Source organism: Eleginops maclovinus, chromosome 22, assembly GCF_036324505.1.
Source record: "Eleginops maclovinus isolate JMC-PN-2008 ecotype Puerto Natales chromosome 22, JC_Emac_rtc_rv5, whole genome shotgun sequence".
NCBI classification, from domain to species: domain Eukaryota; kingdom Metazoa; phylum Chordata; class Actinopteri; order Perciformes; family Eleginopidae; genus Eleginops; species Eleginops maclovinus.
Genome location: NC_086370.1, coordinates 947470 through 963551, shown reverse-complemented (window position 1 = coordinate 963551; position 16082 = coordinate 947470). Strand labels below are relative to the sequence as shown.

The window sequence follows — 16082 nt, the reverse complement described above, 5'->3', positions numbered from 1 at the left end:
AAAAAGGTTTAACCATCCATCCCACTGTCTAACATGTTGACTTCATTCCATGACACTCCCTGTTTGAGCAAAGATTTTGCATTGTAGATGCAGGGCTACTAAAAGGCATCCAGGCATGCAGTCCGAAATCTGAGAACTTCTTGAGTGAATTACACTTGAATGAACTTGCAAAACACTACAGCATTGACCTGAAAACAGAGGAGGTTCTGGTGGCCAGAAACTTTCTTGCCCGGAAAACAGAGGCTGGATGTTCACCCAAAGATATGTTGACTGTGCACAACCTCCTTGATTCAGACATGTTTCCCTCCCTGAAGGCAACCATCCAAGTTGCTTTAACAGTGCCTGTAAGCACCTGCTCGTGTGAAAGGTCCTTTAGTGTACTGCGCCGGCTGCACTCCTGGCTACGCCAAACAATGGGTCAGAAAAGACTTCAGTCTTGCAGTCATGTCAAATGAAAAAGACGCACTTCAGCACCTAAATCACAACAGAGTGATAGAGGCCTTTGCCACCCTTAAAAACAGACGAGATTCTTTGATGCTTCCACCCACCAAGTAACTGCCAATTGTAGGCATGTTATTTTAAATGTACTTAGTGAGAACACAGTGCTCTTTGTTTTGCATCGTTTTGGATAATACATGTGGGCTGTGAATGAATAAGAAGCATTGGTTGAATAGGGCAGAGTAACTGTGTGATGGTTCTTTTGTTGTTGTTGATGCTGTGAACATACAGTACTTCCTGTGTTTGTTGTTGTACTGTTTTAAAGATGTAATGGTGGCCCGAAACATTTACCCAGTAAAGGATCTGTTAAATCTGTCCAAAAGTGTAAGGCAATTTCTCAGTTTGTGTTAGCTGTTTGTGAAATTAAACGTTCGCTCACATCCTGTGCATCTCCTGGGGGCTTAGTCCCCCCTGTCCTTAAAACCTAGTGACGCCCATGGTTCAGCTCATTGAGGTGCTTAAAGATGTCAGCCAAATACGCGAGTTTTACGCACCTTTGTTCATCTGCGAGCAGCTCTGCATATGCATTTTTCTCTTCTGTCAAGAAAACTCTGAGTTCTTCTCTTAACTCGTACAATCGGCCCAAAACCTTCCCTCGCGACAACCAGCGGACGGCTGTGTGTAGCTATGGCGTTATTTTTGTGCCTCTATCCTGAGCACACTGTCACACACCGGGTCAGGTAGTGGCAAAATAAAGGGAGTCCACACATGACATAAACAAAAACTAATTTATTAGTAACTCATTTTTACTGGTTAAAGTAAACATAAATGAGTATACTTAAACAAAAGAAATTATACTTAAGACCACATGGCGAGTGGAAGACTGAGCCCAAAGCTCAGCCTAGAAGCAGCAAAGAGACCCCTGAACACATGGCTACCCAGCCCTTAAAACTCTGGATCCCTATACCCCCACAGGTGTGGCCAATTGGCCTGACGCCCTGTCCCAATCTCCACCCAGGGAAGTCCCACAACCAATGGGCAGAGAGAGGGGCAGGGCGTCACACCCCCCTCCTACAGAAAAGGGGCCCCCCCACATTATCCCTCCCCACTCCTCCCCATCTACCCCCATCCTCCACTCAGCAACCTGGATCCTAGGAGCACATTAAGAGTAGTGAGAAGGTAGACCTGGAAAAGAGCAGAATAGACAAATCAGTGAGAACACCACCCAACTTTAAGGCAACCGAGAAAGGGCATCCGCTATCACATTTTCTGATCCCTTTATATGACGAATATCCAGATGGTACAGCTGTAAAAACAATGCCCACCGCATCAGCCCGCTGATTTGGATTTTGAAGTGACCGCAGGAAAGTCAGTGGGTTGTGATCGGTATAGACCACCAACGGAGTTAGACCAGATCCCAAATAAACATCAAAATGCTGCAATGCCCATATTAATGCTAGTGCCTCCTTCTCGATCACTGAGTAATTGAGCTGGTACTTATTAAGTTTCCTAGAGAAGAAGGCCACAGGTTTTTCAACCCCGTGGTCTCCTGCCTGCATAAGTACAGCTCCTGCCCCCACGTTAGATGCATCCACCTGCAGGGAAAAAACCTCTTCAGCCGAGGGGCATCCAACACAGGTGCTGCACACAAAAGTGCCTTGACCTTTTCAAACGCCAGTCTACATCTGTCTGCCCACACAAAGTGTGCATCTTTCTTCAAAAGTGCCGTCAGAGGCTCTACAACTGTTGAAAAATTCTGACAAAAGCTTCGGTAGTATCCCACCATCCCTAAAAAGCGCATTAGCCCTTTCTTGGTGGTTGGAGGGGGATATCTTACTATTGTATCCACCTTATCCTGTAACATACGCACCTGGCCCTGACCGACCTCCTTACCCAAATAGGTGACTGTGGCCTTCGCAAATTCGCATTTTGCCAAATTAACAGTCAACCCTGCCCAGACCAATTTGTCCAACAATGCGCGAATGCGCTGAATATGTTCAGACCATGTATCACTGTATATTACCACGTCATCAAGGTACACTGCGCAGCCATCCAGCCCCGCCACAACCTGGTTCATGAGGCGCTGAAATGTTGCAGGTGCATTACGCAGGCCAAATGGCATAACAGTGTACTTATACAGACCAGAAGGTGTAATAAATGCACACATTTCCTGTGCCCGCTTAGACAGGGGAACCTGCCAATAACCTTTCAAAAGGTCAAACTTAGTCACATAAACGGCAGACCCCACCTGATCTATACAGTCTTCCATGCGGGGAAGAGGAAACACATCTGGCTTCGTAACGTTATTAACTTTACGAAAGTCAGTACATGGCCTAAAAGTTATGTCCGGCTTACTGACCAACAGACACGGCGATGCCCAACTTGAAACGCACGGCTCAGCAATATGATTGTCCAACATATACTGAACTTCTTGATGAAACCTGATAAAAACGCTGCTTTATAGGTGCTGCATCACCAATATCCACATCATGCTCAATAAGATGTGTGCGAGAAGGTACATCTGAAAACAGAACAGGATAGCTTTTAATAAGGGCACCCAACTCAGCACGTTGTTTATCATCCAAATTTGTCAACATGTTATCCAAGTTTTTCAGTGACTCTGAATTTTTCAATCGCCCTTGCAAAACCACATCAGTGGTCGAACTCTCCTCCATTCTGACTGCCGGAGATGAGCTCAGAACTGCAGATGTACAAACAGAAGCATTAACCATACCACTCCCACTTTCCCCTTTCCCCACTGTCTGACGTCCGTAGAAAGGTTTTAACAAATTCACATGACACAGTCTAGTGGCTTTCCTAGAGTTTGGAGTGGCAATGATGTAATTCAAGTCTGAAGCCTGCCGTACTACAGTGTACGGACCGGAGAATTTTGCCTCAAAGGGAGAAGTCACAATAGGTTGCAAAAACAAAACCTGGTCACCAGCCTGAAACCGCTTAGGCTCTGCACGCCTGTCATACAGAGCTTTCATTTTGTGCTGTGACTTTACCAATTTCTCTTTTGCACTTTCAACCGCCAAAACCAACCTATGCCTGAAGCCATTGACATAGTCAAGCAAATTTTGGGGAGGATTTGTTATTTCCCAGCTATCTCCCAACACAGCCATGGGACCCCGTACCTTGTGACCAAACACCAAATAATTGGGGCTAAAACCTGTGCTCTCCTGAACCACTTCTCTCGCTGCCAACAGGAGCCACGGCAACCCCTCCTCCCAGTCACACCCCAGCTCTGTACAATAAGAGCGCAGTAAAGACTTCAGCGTTTGATGAAAACGCTCTAGGGCGCCCTGTGATTGCGCATGATAAGCCGAAGCTTTATTATGCTTAATGTGAAGCTGCTGCAGTATTTCGGCAAACATTCCGGATGTAAAATTCGAGCCTTGATCGCTCTGAATAATTTTGGGAATCCCAAACACCAAAATGAACTGTGTCAAAGCTTTCACCACTGATTTAGTAGATATATTTCGGAGTGGATACGCCGCTGGATACCTGGTTACCTGGCACATGACAGTCAGCAAATAATTATGATCTAGTTTTGAACAAGGCAACGGCCCGACACAGTCAATAATCAAATGTGCAAATGGCTGCTCAACCACAGGAATTGGACAAAGTGGAGCCGGTCTGATTGACTGGTTTGGCTTGCCGGTTAACTGACATGTATGACACGTTTTGACATATGCTGAGACATCACGCTTCAGGCGGGGCCAAAAACAGTACCGCAACACCCGGTCATATGTTTTCTTTACCCCTGGATGCCCAGCTACATTATCATGACAAGTTTGCAACACCAAGTCCCGAAACCTACTCGGCACTACAAACTGAAAAACAGGTTCCCCAACAAAAGCTTCTCCATGAGGCACCCATTTCCTAAACAATAAGCCTCCCTGAATAAAATAGCCGTGAGCAGAACTAAGTATCTCACCAAGCGAAAGTACTTTGTCAAACAGTTCTTTTAAACTATCATCATTTTCCTGTTCTTCAACCAACTCAGATCGTGACATAGACTTAAACTGATCAGGCAAAGTCACACAAACTTCAGCAGGTTCCAACTCTGACTTTTTGGTAGCAAGACTCTGTGCGTCACACCTAGTGGTCATGGCATGCGTCACAGCACAGACTGGATACACAACTGCAACATCTGATACACTGTCTGGTTGACCTTGACCAGGCACACTTTTAGTGACTATATTGGGAGGAGGACCATCAGCCCACACCTGCGCCCCAGCAAGACCGTTCCCCAGAATTATGTCCACCCCATCCACTGGCAACTCAGTGCGCACACCCATCTCAACATCTCCCTTCACCAAACCAAGACAAGACACAGCCTATGCACAGGTGCAGGGAACACCACCATCCCCATTCCTCTGACCAGCACAAAGTCTCCTGTGTCAGTCTCCGACGAGAAGGGTAAAACAGACTTGCACACAAATGAGTCCAATGAGCCGGTATCCCGCAGTATCTTTACTGGCACCTGTTCAACACTACCCGGCAAAGAGACCAAACCCTCAGAAATGAATGGTCCAAAATCCTCCATGCTGTTCTGCTGCCTGGCTTCAACCTGCTCCTCAACCACTACCGCTGGGCTGAGTGAACTGGCCAAAGCCGCTGGTCTTACTTGCGTACCAGAGAATTTATTTTTTGATTTGAGGACTGGACACTCACTCTTCCAATGCCCACTGCCTTTGCAGTAATTACACGTTCTACCTTCTGCCTGCCTTTCTCGCATGCCATGCTCACTCCTAGCATAAGAGTCTGATGCACCTTTTTGATGACCATAACTCTCTCTGCGCACATTATCTGAACTTACCGCATTGAAATTGCTTTCATGAATCAACACGTACCCATCGGCCAACACGGCCGCCTGACCAGGAGTACCTACTTTATTCTCTGTGAGGTAAGTAGCCACATTTTTAGGTACAGAGTTTTTAAACTGTTCTAATATTACCAGGTCGCACAGTTTCTCAAACGTGTCCACCTCAGACGCTGCACACCAACGACCAAAATGGGCTGTCAGATCTCGCACAAACTCCACATGAGACTGTTTATCTCCTCTTTTCCAACCACGGAACCGCTGCCGGTACGCCTCAGGCACCAACTCATATGCTTTAAGCACCGCAGACTTAACTCGCTTGTACACTTTACAATCAGCAGTACTCAAAGTTGAGTACGCCTCCTGGGCTCTACCGGTCAGGACGCATTGTAACATTAACGCCTGATCACCCTCCGGCCATTTCCTCGACTCCGCTATTCGCTCAAATAATGAAAAGAATGAATCAGGGTCTTTTTCATTGAATTTTGGAAGCAAGCACAAATTATTGAATATATCAAAAGATGCCACTGGTGCACCAGACTGAAACACAGGGTTGTCACTATCCGCCGAACCTGGCAATATACCCTGTTGAATTAAGTTCAGCTTTTTATTCTGTAGCTCTAACCTAACTAACTCAGTTTTTTGCTTCATCTCTTCCAAAGCCAAGTCATTTTGCTGTTTGATATTCTGAAGTTGTACTTGTAGCTGTAATTCATGAGATTGCTTTAACAACAAAAGTTCCTTTTGCTGTTCAAAACTCAAAACAGTACCTGCAGACGCCGAAGACTGAGTCCCCCCAACGGGTTGAATAATTCTCTGTTCCAGCAAACCTGCCATCAAACTTCCCTTAACAGACTCCTTTAACTTTTTATCCAATATCTCAATCTCATATCTCTCAGCAATTAGCAGTAACTGGTCTTTAGTACACTGATTCAGTAGTGCTACTGACGGTGAGTCAACAAATTTATCCACTGTAGATGCCATACCTGGACTAACTACACTCACAGACAAAATAGAATAGGAGAAAGAAAAAAACAAAAACAATATCAGCTGGAACCACTAACAAAGTCTGGGACAGCCAAACCAAAATGGAACCTCCCCAGCCCTGACTAACTAAGACATTAGCGACCCCATAACTACCTTAGCTCCATCCCTAGTCTTCGTGCCGCTACTGATGGGGGGTATTTATGCACTTTAGCCCACTGGGAAGAAAAAGGCAACTGTTACCAGCGACCCTCTCTTACACCGTGGATGTGCTCCCGAGACAACCGCTCTACCCACTTTTGCAGCCACACTAAAATTCCCCAAGACCAGTCCCCCTATTGGAAACCAGTCTTCTTAGCCTCACAGGGGATTCATGGTTCCATTCCACATTACAAGACTGTCCCCAATAACCAAACTCAAAGTTCCAACCTTTATTTTATTGATTACAACCAAAACATTAACCTTTAAGCAAAAAACAAAACGTAAGGATACAATGCTCTACTACTTCCAAACTTCACCGACCAACTCCCTCCTAAAACTGAAATCCAAATGACAAGTCACATGTGGAACTCCCAACACTGGCAGCTACTGAATTGGCTTCAACAGGTGCTACCCATAAGCCAATCAATCCTTTGAAACCAAACAACTTACTAAAGCAAAACTACAATTCCTAACAGGAACACAAAGCAAATGCCAGCACACAAACCATATTCAGACCAACCAGGCTGAATTTGACCAAATGACCCTTACCAAACTAAAGATACTTACACTTGTCTACGAAATGAACTTAACAATCGGACGAGCCCCCATTTTGTCACACACCGGGTCAGGTAGTGGCAAAATAAAGGGAGTCCACACATGAAATAAACAAAAACTAATTTATTAGTAACTCATGTTTACTGGTTAAAGTAAACATAAATGAGTATACTTAAACAAAAGAAATTATACTTAAGACCACATGGCGAGTGGAAGACTGAGCCCAAAGCTCAGCCTAGAAGCAGCAAAGAGACCCCTGAACACATGGCTACCCAGCCCTTAAAACTCTGGATCCCTATACCCCCACAGGTGTGGCCAATTGGCCTGACGCCCTGTCCCAATCTCCACCCAGGGAAGTCCCACAACCAATGGGCAGAGAGAGGGGCAGGGCGTCACAACACAATGAAATATTTTAAGCATATAAATCTTATTGAGCGCGCAATTGTACATTTTGAGCACAGGAAAATATATTTTGCAAGCACAACATTTATGTTTTGAAGCGAAATTTTCTCTCAAGCCCTCACACAATCTTGCTCTGTGCGCGCTGCTCGCGCTCTCTCTCCTCTCTCGCTCTCTCTCTCTCCCTCGCTCAACCAGTAGCGGTGCGTGGCCAATTTTACAGAGGAGGCCAGAGAGATCGTAAGCTACTGAATGACGTCATACCCATGTCAACAATGTGACTAAAAGTAGCATAAATAAATCAGGACAAATGATTGCAGCTGCTGCTATTTATTGACACCATATCGCAACAAGCTTAAACAAACACAACACAACACAACACAAAACCTTACACCCATATTTGTAATCTCAATAATACACTGAACTGTAGCCTACAGGTGGCCTCACATTCTAAAAGTCTCTGACGGGTTCACACCGCTGTCCGCAGGATGCTAAAGTGAAAGCCTCGGCTGTCACACTGCGTAAAGAAATAAAGTAAGCTTACTCACTATTTGTAGAGAAATGCCATTCTCCTATCCTTAATGGTGGCGAAATGATCTGTTGGAGCGGTCAAACAAGAGGCATGGCCAGCAGAAAAGACAATTTAGCATTACACTCCCTGTTAGCCAGTCCGTTCTCGTATAGTTCCCTTCACAAAACGTCCGGGTATTTCCTTTAGCTCTTCCCTGAGTAAGGTCGAGATTCGGAGTGGACCTACCCTTCTGTTTTATTTTTAACTGAATTTCAAACGGTAGTTTAGTGAAATCGTTTCTCAGAAAAAACTCTGGGTCTCCGTCGCCATCCATTCTTACTTTCTAACCTTCCTTCACGGTTAGCAACAGCATGGTTGTGTGTGGTTACGTACTTACGTATTAGTGTAGGAGGCACGTACAAGCTAGCCTCCTCATTTTTTAAATTTTTACAGTTTGATTGACCTTGATGAGCGTTCGGTGACAAGCCGAGCTTCAATCTGATTGGCTAAAACCCTTAGTAGTAGTGGAGGCCAAGTTAAACGGGCCTCCTTAGATGGCAGTATTTCACCTATAGGGGCGCTGTTTTGCTCGCTCAAAGAAAAACATGACATCAGGGAATTAAACACGGCATATTTGGAACCTAAAATGTGCGTCATGAATCCCAACTCATGGATATTTTTTTATCGAATATAAATGAGGAGGCCACGCCTCCCTTGGCCTCCGGGAGAAAACGCCACTGCGCTCAACCTCTCCACCCTGTGTGCGCTCAAGTTTGCCTGCGCTCCCTCAAGTTGGCACAGCGTTACGAATGTGCCACAAAACCAACCAATCGGAGAACTCGAGAAGGTTCATTCTGATTGGCTGTCTCGTCTCCAATCATATCTTCCATCTGAGATACTGAAAGAGGGATTTTCGGTTGACATGAGGCTACTGACATCCATGACTATCATAGGACATGATGGCAGAATCTAATGAAGAAAATAATTTGCCACAGCGTCAGGTGAGTTATACATTTCTAGTTGTTTTATGATTTCATGTTATTGTTTTTGATCGTTTCCGATAAGAATTAGTTGCTAGCCGGCAACATGCTATAGCCTATGGCTAGTTTAAGCTAACAGCTAACAACCAGTAGCATATTTTTAGCGCTAGTTTCATGTCGAATTGTTGGAATTTTTACTGAAAATATGATCATGTTAATGTTACATTCTGAATTGATTTAGGGCGATCGTGCAGTTGAGTCAGCAGCTAGAAACCTTGTGTCTTTGCTGCTTAACACAATGGCTGCAAGCGGCTCAGGAAGGCCGACAGAGACAGTGCCTCCTGCACCTTCTAGAAATGTAGGGCTATCAGTGCCGCAAGAGATGGCAAGGTCTGTAATTAAGCCACATGTTATTTTCGTTTTGTTTAAAAAACAAAATTAAAAATCAATGTAGTCTTCTTAAGTCTAGTAGTTAACTTTGGTAGGTCCCATCTAAGATGATTACATTCAAATTTCAAATTCAAACTTCGACTTGAACAAGACTTGCTTTGTAATAGCATTGGAATATATATAAACATGTGCTATTTAGATTTGTTTATGCAACACTTGGTTGTTATTAAACACATATAAAACATATCATTTATTCCACAGATCTTTTCCAGGATATTTTAAGTCTGACTTTCGTCGTGGTAAAAAGAGGTGTTTGACTGCCGCCAAGCACCTTGTTAAGACCAGCATTAAGACAACGGCTCTACATTTGTATCTGTTGCCAAAGAATATATCCCACACACCGTTGGATAGAGAGGGCCTTCCAGACAGGGGCATTCTCCAGTGGAAACGGAAAAAAGCTGCATCTCCTACCAGTACTCTTAAGGTGGTCTATATAGGAGAGGCAGGCATTGACACAGGAGCAATAAGGAAAGAGTTTTTGACAGGTAAGTTCATTTAACTGTTTTGTTGTGATATTAAACCAAACCAATGGATCTTTGCTTATTTGCTTTTTTCTGTAAGATATGGTTTCAGGTATTGAAAACCGATTCTTTGAAGGAGCTGGGAGCCAGGGTAAAAACCCTAAGTTCTCTTTGACAGACCTTGATAATGACAACTTCAGGTTGGTAACATACTGTTTTTGTATACATTGTCATGAATGTAAGGAGTTTTTTTACAGAGACTCTACCTTATCAGTTTATGATTTGTGTCAATGTGGACAAGGGAGAGAGGGCCTCGCACGGAATAACTTCTTTGTACAACACACCCTAGTTCTGTGATCCTTGAGAAGATCCCAGCAGCATCAACCCGATGTATAGAGGCCATCATTCTCCACCACTGTACACGGTGGCCCATTGAAACCAAATGGCCTTGAACCATTCGATAACCAGCATTTGGCATCTGACTTTTAATACCTGAAATAACGTTGTCAAGTTCTTGGTCATTCATTGTGCTGTATGATCCTCTTATAGATAAGCCAAATTCTTGCATTCTCCTGTAAATCGTTCTTCTTGAAACACAGAGGCATTTTGCAATGCAGGAGACTGGCAGATGTGTATTCAGCAAATGTGTTAGTTTTTCTCTCTCTATCACAATTTTGGGGTGACCAGAACCTGTACAATCTTCGGTTTCCTGTTCTACTATGGGCATAGAGCTTGCATTAATTTCCAACTGGACAACATGATGAAGGTTTCGGATTGCTTCTGTAATCTCTGATACACCTCCTATCTGATCATGGAATGATTCAAACAATCAGCTCATGGCGAGTCAGGAACTCAAAATAATCCACATTTAGTGGTTGCTGGTTTAACGCTGATTGCAGTTTGGTGAGAAGTCTTTCCATTAACTGCTGTCTCAATATGTCCTGTGGGACAGATAAGAGCTCAGATTAGTCAAGAAAAGGGACTCTTTGTTAGTCATATAATGTAGGGTGTGACAAAATAACAAAATAACATTAACATTTTATATCTAACCGATATATTGCCAAAGTTCTTTTTTCAGGCTTTAAATTTATACTACAGCTTTTTTCACATAACATTAAATTAGATAGTGTTAGCAAACTACCAAGATGGCTAGTTCACAAGCTAATAATAACCTTCACAAGACACAGTATACTACTAAATTAAAAACGACTTACATGTGGCCTTACTGTGAAATTTTGGTGTTGCTGTTCATTTGTCTGTTGTGTCAGCTGGGATTGCTAGAAAAGGATGAGTCAAACTTTCCATATTCACACAACAGCTGATGTCTCAAGATAAGAATACATATGATGTTAATCCTACAGCCCTATAATATAGACAACTAACAATGTATTTCTGAAATATGATTCAATAATAACAATAAAAAAAGCTAAATTCCAACAATTCGACATGAAACTAGCGCTAAAAATATGCTACTGGTTGTTAGCTGTTAGCTTAAACTAGCCATAGGCTATAGCATGTTGCCGGCTAGCAACTAATTCTTATCGGAAACGATCAAAAACAATAACATGATATCATAAAACAACTAGAAATGTATAACTCACCTGACGCTGTGGCAAATTATTTTCTTCATTAGATTCTGCCATCATGTCCTATGATAGTCATGGATGTCAGTAGCCTCATGTCAACCGCAAATCCCTCTTTCAGTATCTCAGATGGAAGATATGATTGGAGACGAGACAGCCAATCAGAATGAACCTTCTCGAGTTCTCCGATTGGTTGGTTTTGTGGCACATTCGTAACGCTGTGCCAACTTGAGCGAGCACGCAGGCAAATTTGAGCGCACACAGAGTGGAGAGGTTGAGCGAGGGAGAGCGAGAGAGGAGAGAGAGCGCGAGCAGCGCGCACAGAGCAAGATTTTGTGAGGGCTTGAGAGAAAAATTCGCTTCAAAACATAAATGTTGTGCTTGCAAAATATATTTTCCTGTGCTCAAAATGTACAATTGTGCGCTCAATAAGATTTATATGCTTAAAATGTTTCATTGTGTGCTCAGGATAGAGGCACAAAAATAACACCATATGTAGCAACAAGCTCTGATGCTCTGCGCCCATTTCCTCGCACAGAATGGAAAACAGGCGGCTCTTTAACGGGAGCGCCTTTATGAAATTAACAATATCCACTGCTCTGTCCAGTACGTCGGAAAGTTCTTTTGGGAGCGTCTTTGCGGCAAGTGCCTCTCTGTGAAGGAAGCAGTGGGTTGTTCGGATGTCTGGGTTTTGCGCTTTGGCCCTGCTAATGAAACCTCTGGCACAGCCAGTCATTGCAGCCACACCATCAGTACAGAATGCGGTTTTTCCAACTCAATCCTCCATTTTCAAGATACTCAGTTGTCACACGATACATTTCTTCTCCTGTCGTTTTGTTTGGTAGCGGTTTGCAAAATAAGAAATTCTCTCTAACACGGTCCCCATCCACAAAGCGAACATTTGCCAAGAGCTGCGCGTGCCCACTAACGTCTGTTGACTCGTCAAGTTGTAAAGAGAAATGTCCACTTGTCTTGATTTTCCCCAAAACCACATCTTCAATATCCACTGACATGTCGTTGATTCGCCTCCCTATTGTAGAATTCGACAGTGGGACCTTTGCTATTTCCTTTGCAGCTTGAGGCCCTAGCATTTTGTTCACGATTGCTGTACATGCTGGCATAATTACAGTCTCTGCAATAGTGTGGGGCGTCTTTGTTTTAGCCACTATTTCAGCTACGAGGTAGCTAGCTTCCAGTGCTTTCTCTGAGACTTTTGCAGATCTAATCATCATTTGTTCTTGACGGCTATGCTGACTTTTCATTCGAACAAAATATGCAGCATCCTTGTCAGCAAGTGATGGATGATTAGTGGTCAGGTGTCTTTTAAGTTTGCTCGGAACCATCCCTTCGTTTGACAGTTTCATGCCACATATTAAGCACAAAGGGAGAGGACATGCTGGATCCCCAGTACTGACGAAGCCAAATTTGAGGTAACTGTCATTGTATGTCCTCTTTTTAGCCTTACTGTTAGCGTCTACCTTTGTGACATTTGATGCAGACTCAGGGCTGGAGGACGAAGGCTCGCATGCAGGCTGAGGCTCCATGTTACAGCCAATCATGTCCGGTTCTTGTGGGGCTTTTCTTTTTAAAAAACGATCCATGCTGTTGTTCCTTACTCTTTTTGAAATGAAATGTATTTTCGCGGTTAAATCAAACAATGCGCTGCGCTGGCATCTGACCCCGGTGGGCGGGTCAGGTTTTTACATTTAAATTGTTTTTAAATAAAAATTATTATTAATTCAAAATGTTAGTAATCCATTAGTAGGTAAAATAATGTATTTATGTATTCAAATTTAAAACAAATTTTGGGTTTTTTTTTTTTTTTTTTTTTTGTCAAAATACGTAATTCTTTTCGCGGCACCCCTGACACAGTCGGGGGTGCGCGGCACCCACTTTGAGAAAGGCTGCTCTACAGTATGGATCTTTTATCATGGTATTTGAACAGGGGGTTGCAGGAAAAGTCACTAATCTCCAGGACTGCTTATACTACCTAGAGCAATACACCAGGGGGCAGCCAAGAGAACTGATCAGAAGCTGCTGTCACATGCCAAATGATCAAGGCTATGACAGAGCCAAGTATTTATTAAAGGAACACTTTGGCAATGAAATGAAGATTGGAGCAGCTTACATGGAAAAAGCCTTAAGTTGGCCATCAATTAAAGGCAGAGGATGTTGGCTCTCTTCAAACCTATTTGTTGTTTTTGAGAGGATGCTGTAATATGATGGAAAGTCTACAGTACATGACAGAGATGAATGTACCATCAAACCTGAAACAGCTTGTGATGAAACTTCCATACAAATTAAGAGAAAGATGGAGAGCAGCTGCTTGTGACCTACAGGAGAGACGTGGAAGCAGAGTTTTGTTCTCTGATTTAGTCAATTTTCTAGAACATCAGGTCAAAATTCTCTCTGATCCTGTTTTTGGTAACATGCAGACTGCTACATCTAAAGGAAAAGCTCTCACAAGATTTTCCACCAGAAATACAAATCTTGTACCCGTGGCAGCCGCCAGCACTTCAGGAGGTCATGTCAGCAAGAGCTGCAAAAATCGTTTAACCTGTAATGTATGCAACTCCAAGCATCCCACAATGCTTCACATTGCAGCTAAGTTCAGAACATCTGACACTGTTGTCCCTCAGCAGACCTGTGCTCGTACTGGGGCCGGTAAACAAGAATGTGTTCTCTCAATTGTACCTGTTCAAGTAAAGGCTAAGAATGGAAATAAAACTTTGACAACTTACGCTTTCCTTGATCCAGGAAGCTCGGCCACCTTTTGTACAGAACGCCTGATGAGACAGCTAAACGTGGACAGCATCCAAACACACATCTTCCTGCGAACTATGGGACAAGCACATACTGTAAAGACTCATGTTCTGACTGGACTGGAAATAGCTGGTTATGATGACAACAGTTTTCTAGACTACCTGAGGTTTACACTCAGCAAACCATGCCGGTTACAAGAAACAATATTGTACCAGAAAAGGATCTCAGAAAATGGCCTTATCTGCAAAAGATTAAAATTCCCAAGCTTGATGTTGGAGTGGATTTGCTGATTGGCACAAATGCCCCAAAGCTTTTGGAACCTTGGGAAATCATTAACAGCTGTAACGATGGACCCTATGCTGTTCGAACCCTACTGGGATGGGTGGTGAACGGCCCACTTAGAGGAAGTGGAAGTGATGCAGGGAAGAATGGCTGCCCTACTGTCACCATCAATTGGATCTCCATTGATAAAGTGGAACAGCTGTTGATCGCACAGTATAATCAAGACTTCACTGAGAGGACATGTGATGACACTTTAATGTCAAGGGAGGCTTTCGGCTCTCAAAGTGGATGAGCAACAGTCGAGCAGTTATAGCAAGCATCCCTGAAGATCGTTCTAAAGTATCCAAAGAGCTCAATTTGGATAAAGACAACTTACCTGTGGAAAGAGCTCTTGGGTTGCACTGGTGTGCGGAATCAGACATGTTCATGTACAAGACTGCACTTGAAAGTCGTCCATGTACACGCCGTGGAATCTTGTCAGTAGTTAATTCTATCTACGATCCTCTTGGATTCTTGTCACCATTCACACTGCCTCCCAAGCTGATTCTACAAGAGCTGGGCAATAGAAAACTTGGTTGGGATGACCAAATATCACAAACCTTTTTACAGAAGTGGACAAAGTGGCTGACAAATCTTCATAAACTGTCCCTGTTAAAGGTGGAACGATGTATTAAGCCAAAGGACTTTGGAAAAGTAAACAATGCACAGCTGCATCACTTCTCAGATGCGAGTGAATATGGATATGGCACTGTTTCTTATCTGAGATTGAAAAGCATCTCTAAAAAAGTAAACATTGCTTTCATGGTTGGAAAGTCCAGAGTTGCTCCCATGAAACAAACCACAATACCGAGGCTTGAACTTACAGCTGCTGTATTAGCTGCCAGACTGGACAAGATGATTAAGAAGAAGCTTCAACTGGAATTGTCAATTTTCTGGACCGATAGCACAACTGTGCTTAATTACATTTCAAGTGAAACAAAGAGATTCCACACATTTGTAGCGAACAGAGTGGCTGTTATACACGAAGCTAGAGAGGTGGCCCAATGGAGATACATAGGATCTAAGCAGAACCCTGCTGATGAGGCCTCAAGAGGACTGTCAGCTGATGATTTTCTAAAGTGTGAGCGATGGCTCAAAGGACCTGAGTTTCTGCTGACTGATGAAAAGGATTGGCCAAAACAGGTGAAGAACAAACCTGCCATCACCTTGGATGACCCCGAGGTAAAACAAGACATCATGGTTAATGCTTGTGTGGTTGACTATGCATCCAATGCTACGAAAAGGCTTCTCAACTATTTTTCAGACTGGGAAAAGCTGAAAACTTCAGTGGCCTGGTTTTTGAAGTTTAAAGATCTGCTTCAAGAGCTAAGAAAACAAGGTAAATCAACTCATGAGCATTCATGCTATAAGAACAAAGGACATCAGAAACACAAAGCAAAGAAAGGTTCAACCGTTGACCCGGGATGATTTGCATAATGCAGAACAGGAAATTGTTCACCTCTGTCAACAGCAAAGATTCCTAAAGGAAATCTCTCTCTTGGAGAAAGGATCATCATCGGTACAGACCAACAGTGACATCTACAGGCTGGATCCCGTACTCCAAGATGGGCTGTTGAGAGTAGGAGGCCGCCTGAGGAAGGCATCCAT

The 16082-nt window shown here is 43.5% G+C and overlaps 1 protein-coding gene across 1 annotated transcript; it reads left to right on the top strand.

Annotated features, from left to right (window-relative positions):
* The first annotated feature begins 1368 nt into the window (after positions 1-1368).
* On the top strand, positions 1369-15753 carry LOC134859145 (uncharacterized). Its single transcript, XM_063875481.1, has 5 exons — positions 1369-1413; positions 1457-1617; positions 4625-4863; positions 14854-15656; positions 15739-15753. The coding sequence occupies exons 1-5, from the start codon at positions 1369-1371 to the stop codon at positions 15751-15753; spliced, it is 1263 nt and encodes a 420-aa protein (XP_063731551.1).
* The last annotated feature ends 329 nt before the right edge of the window (positions 15754-16082 follow it).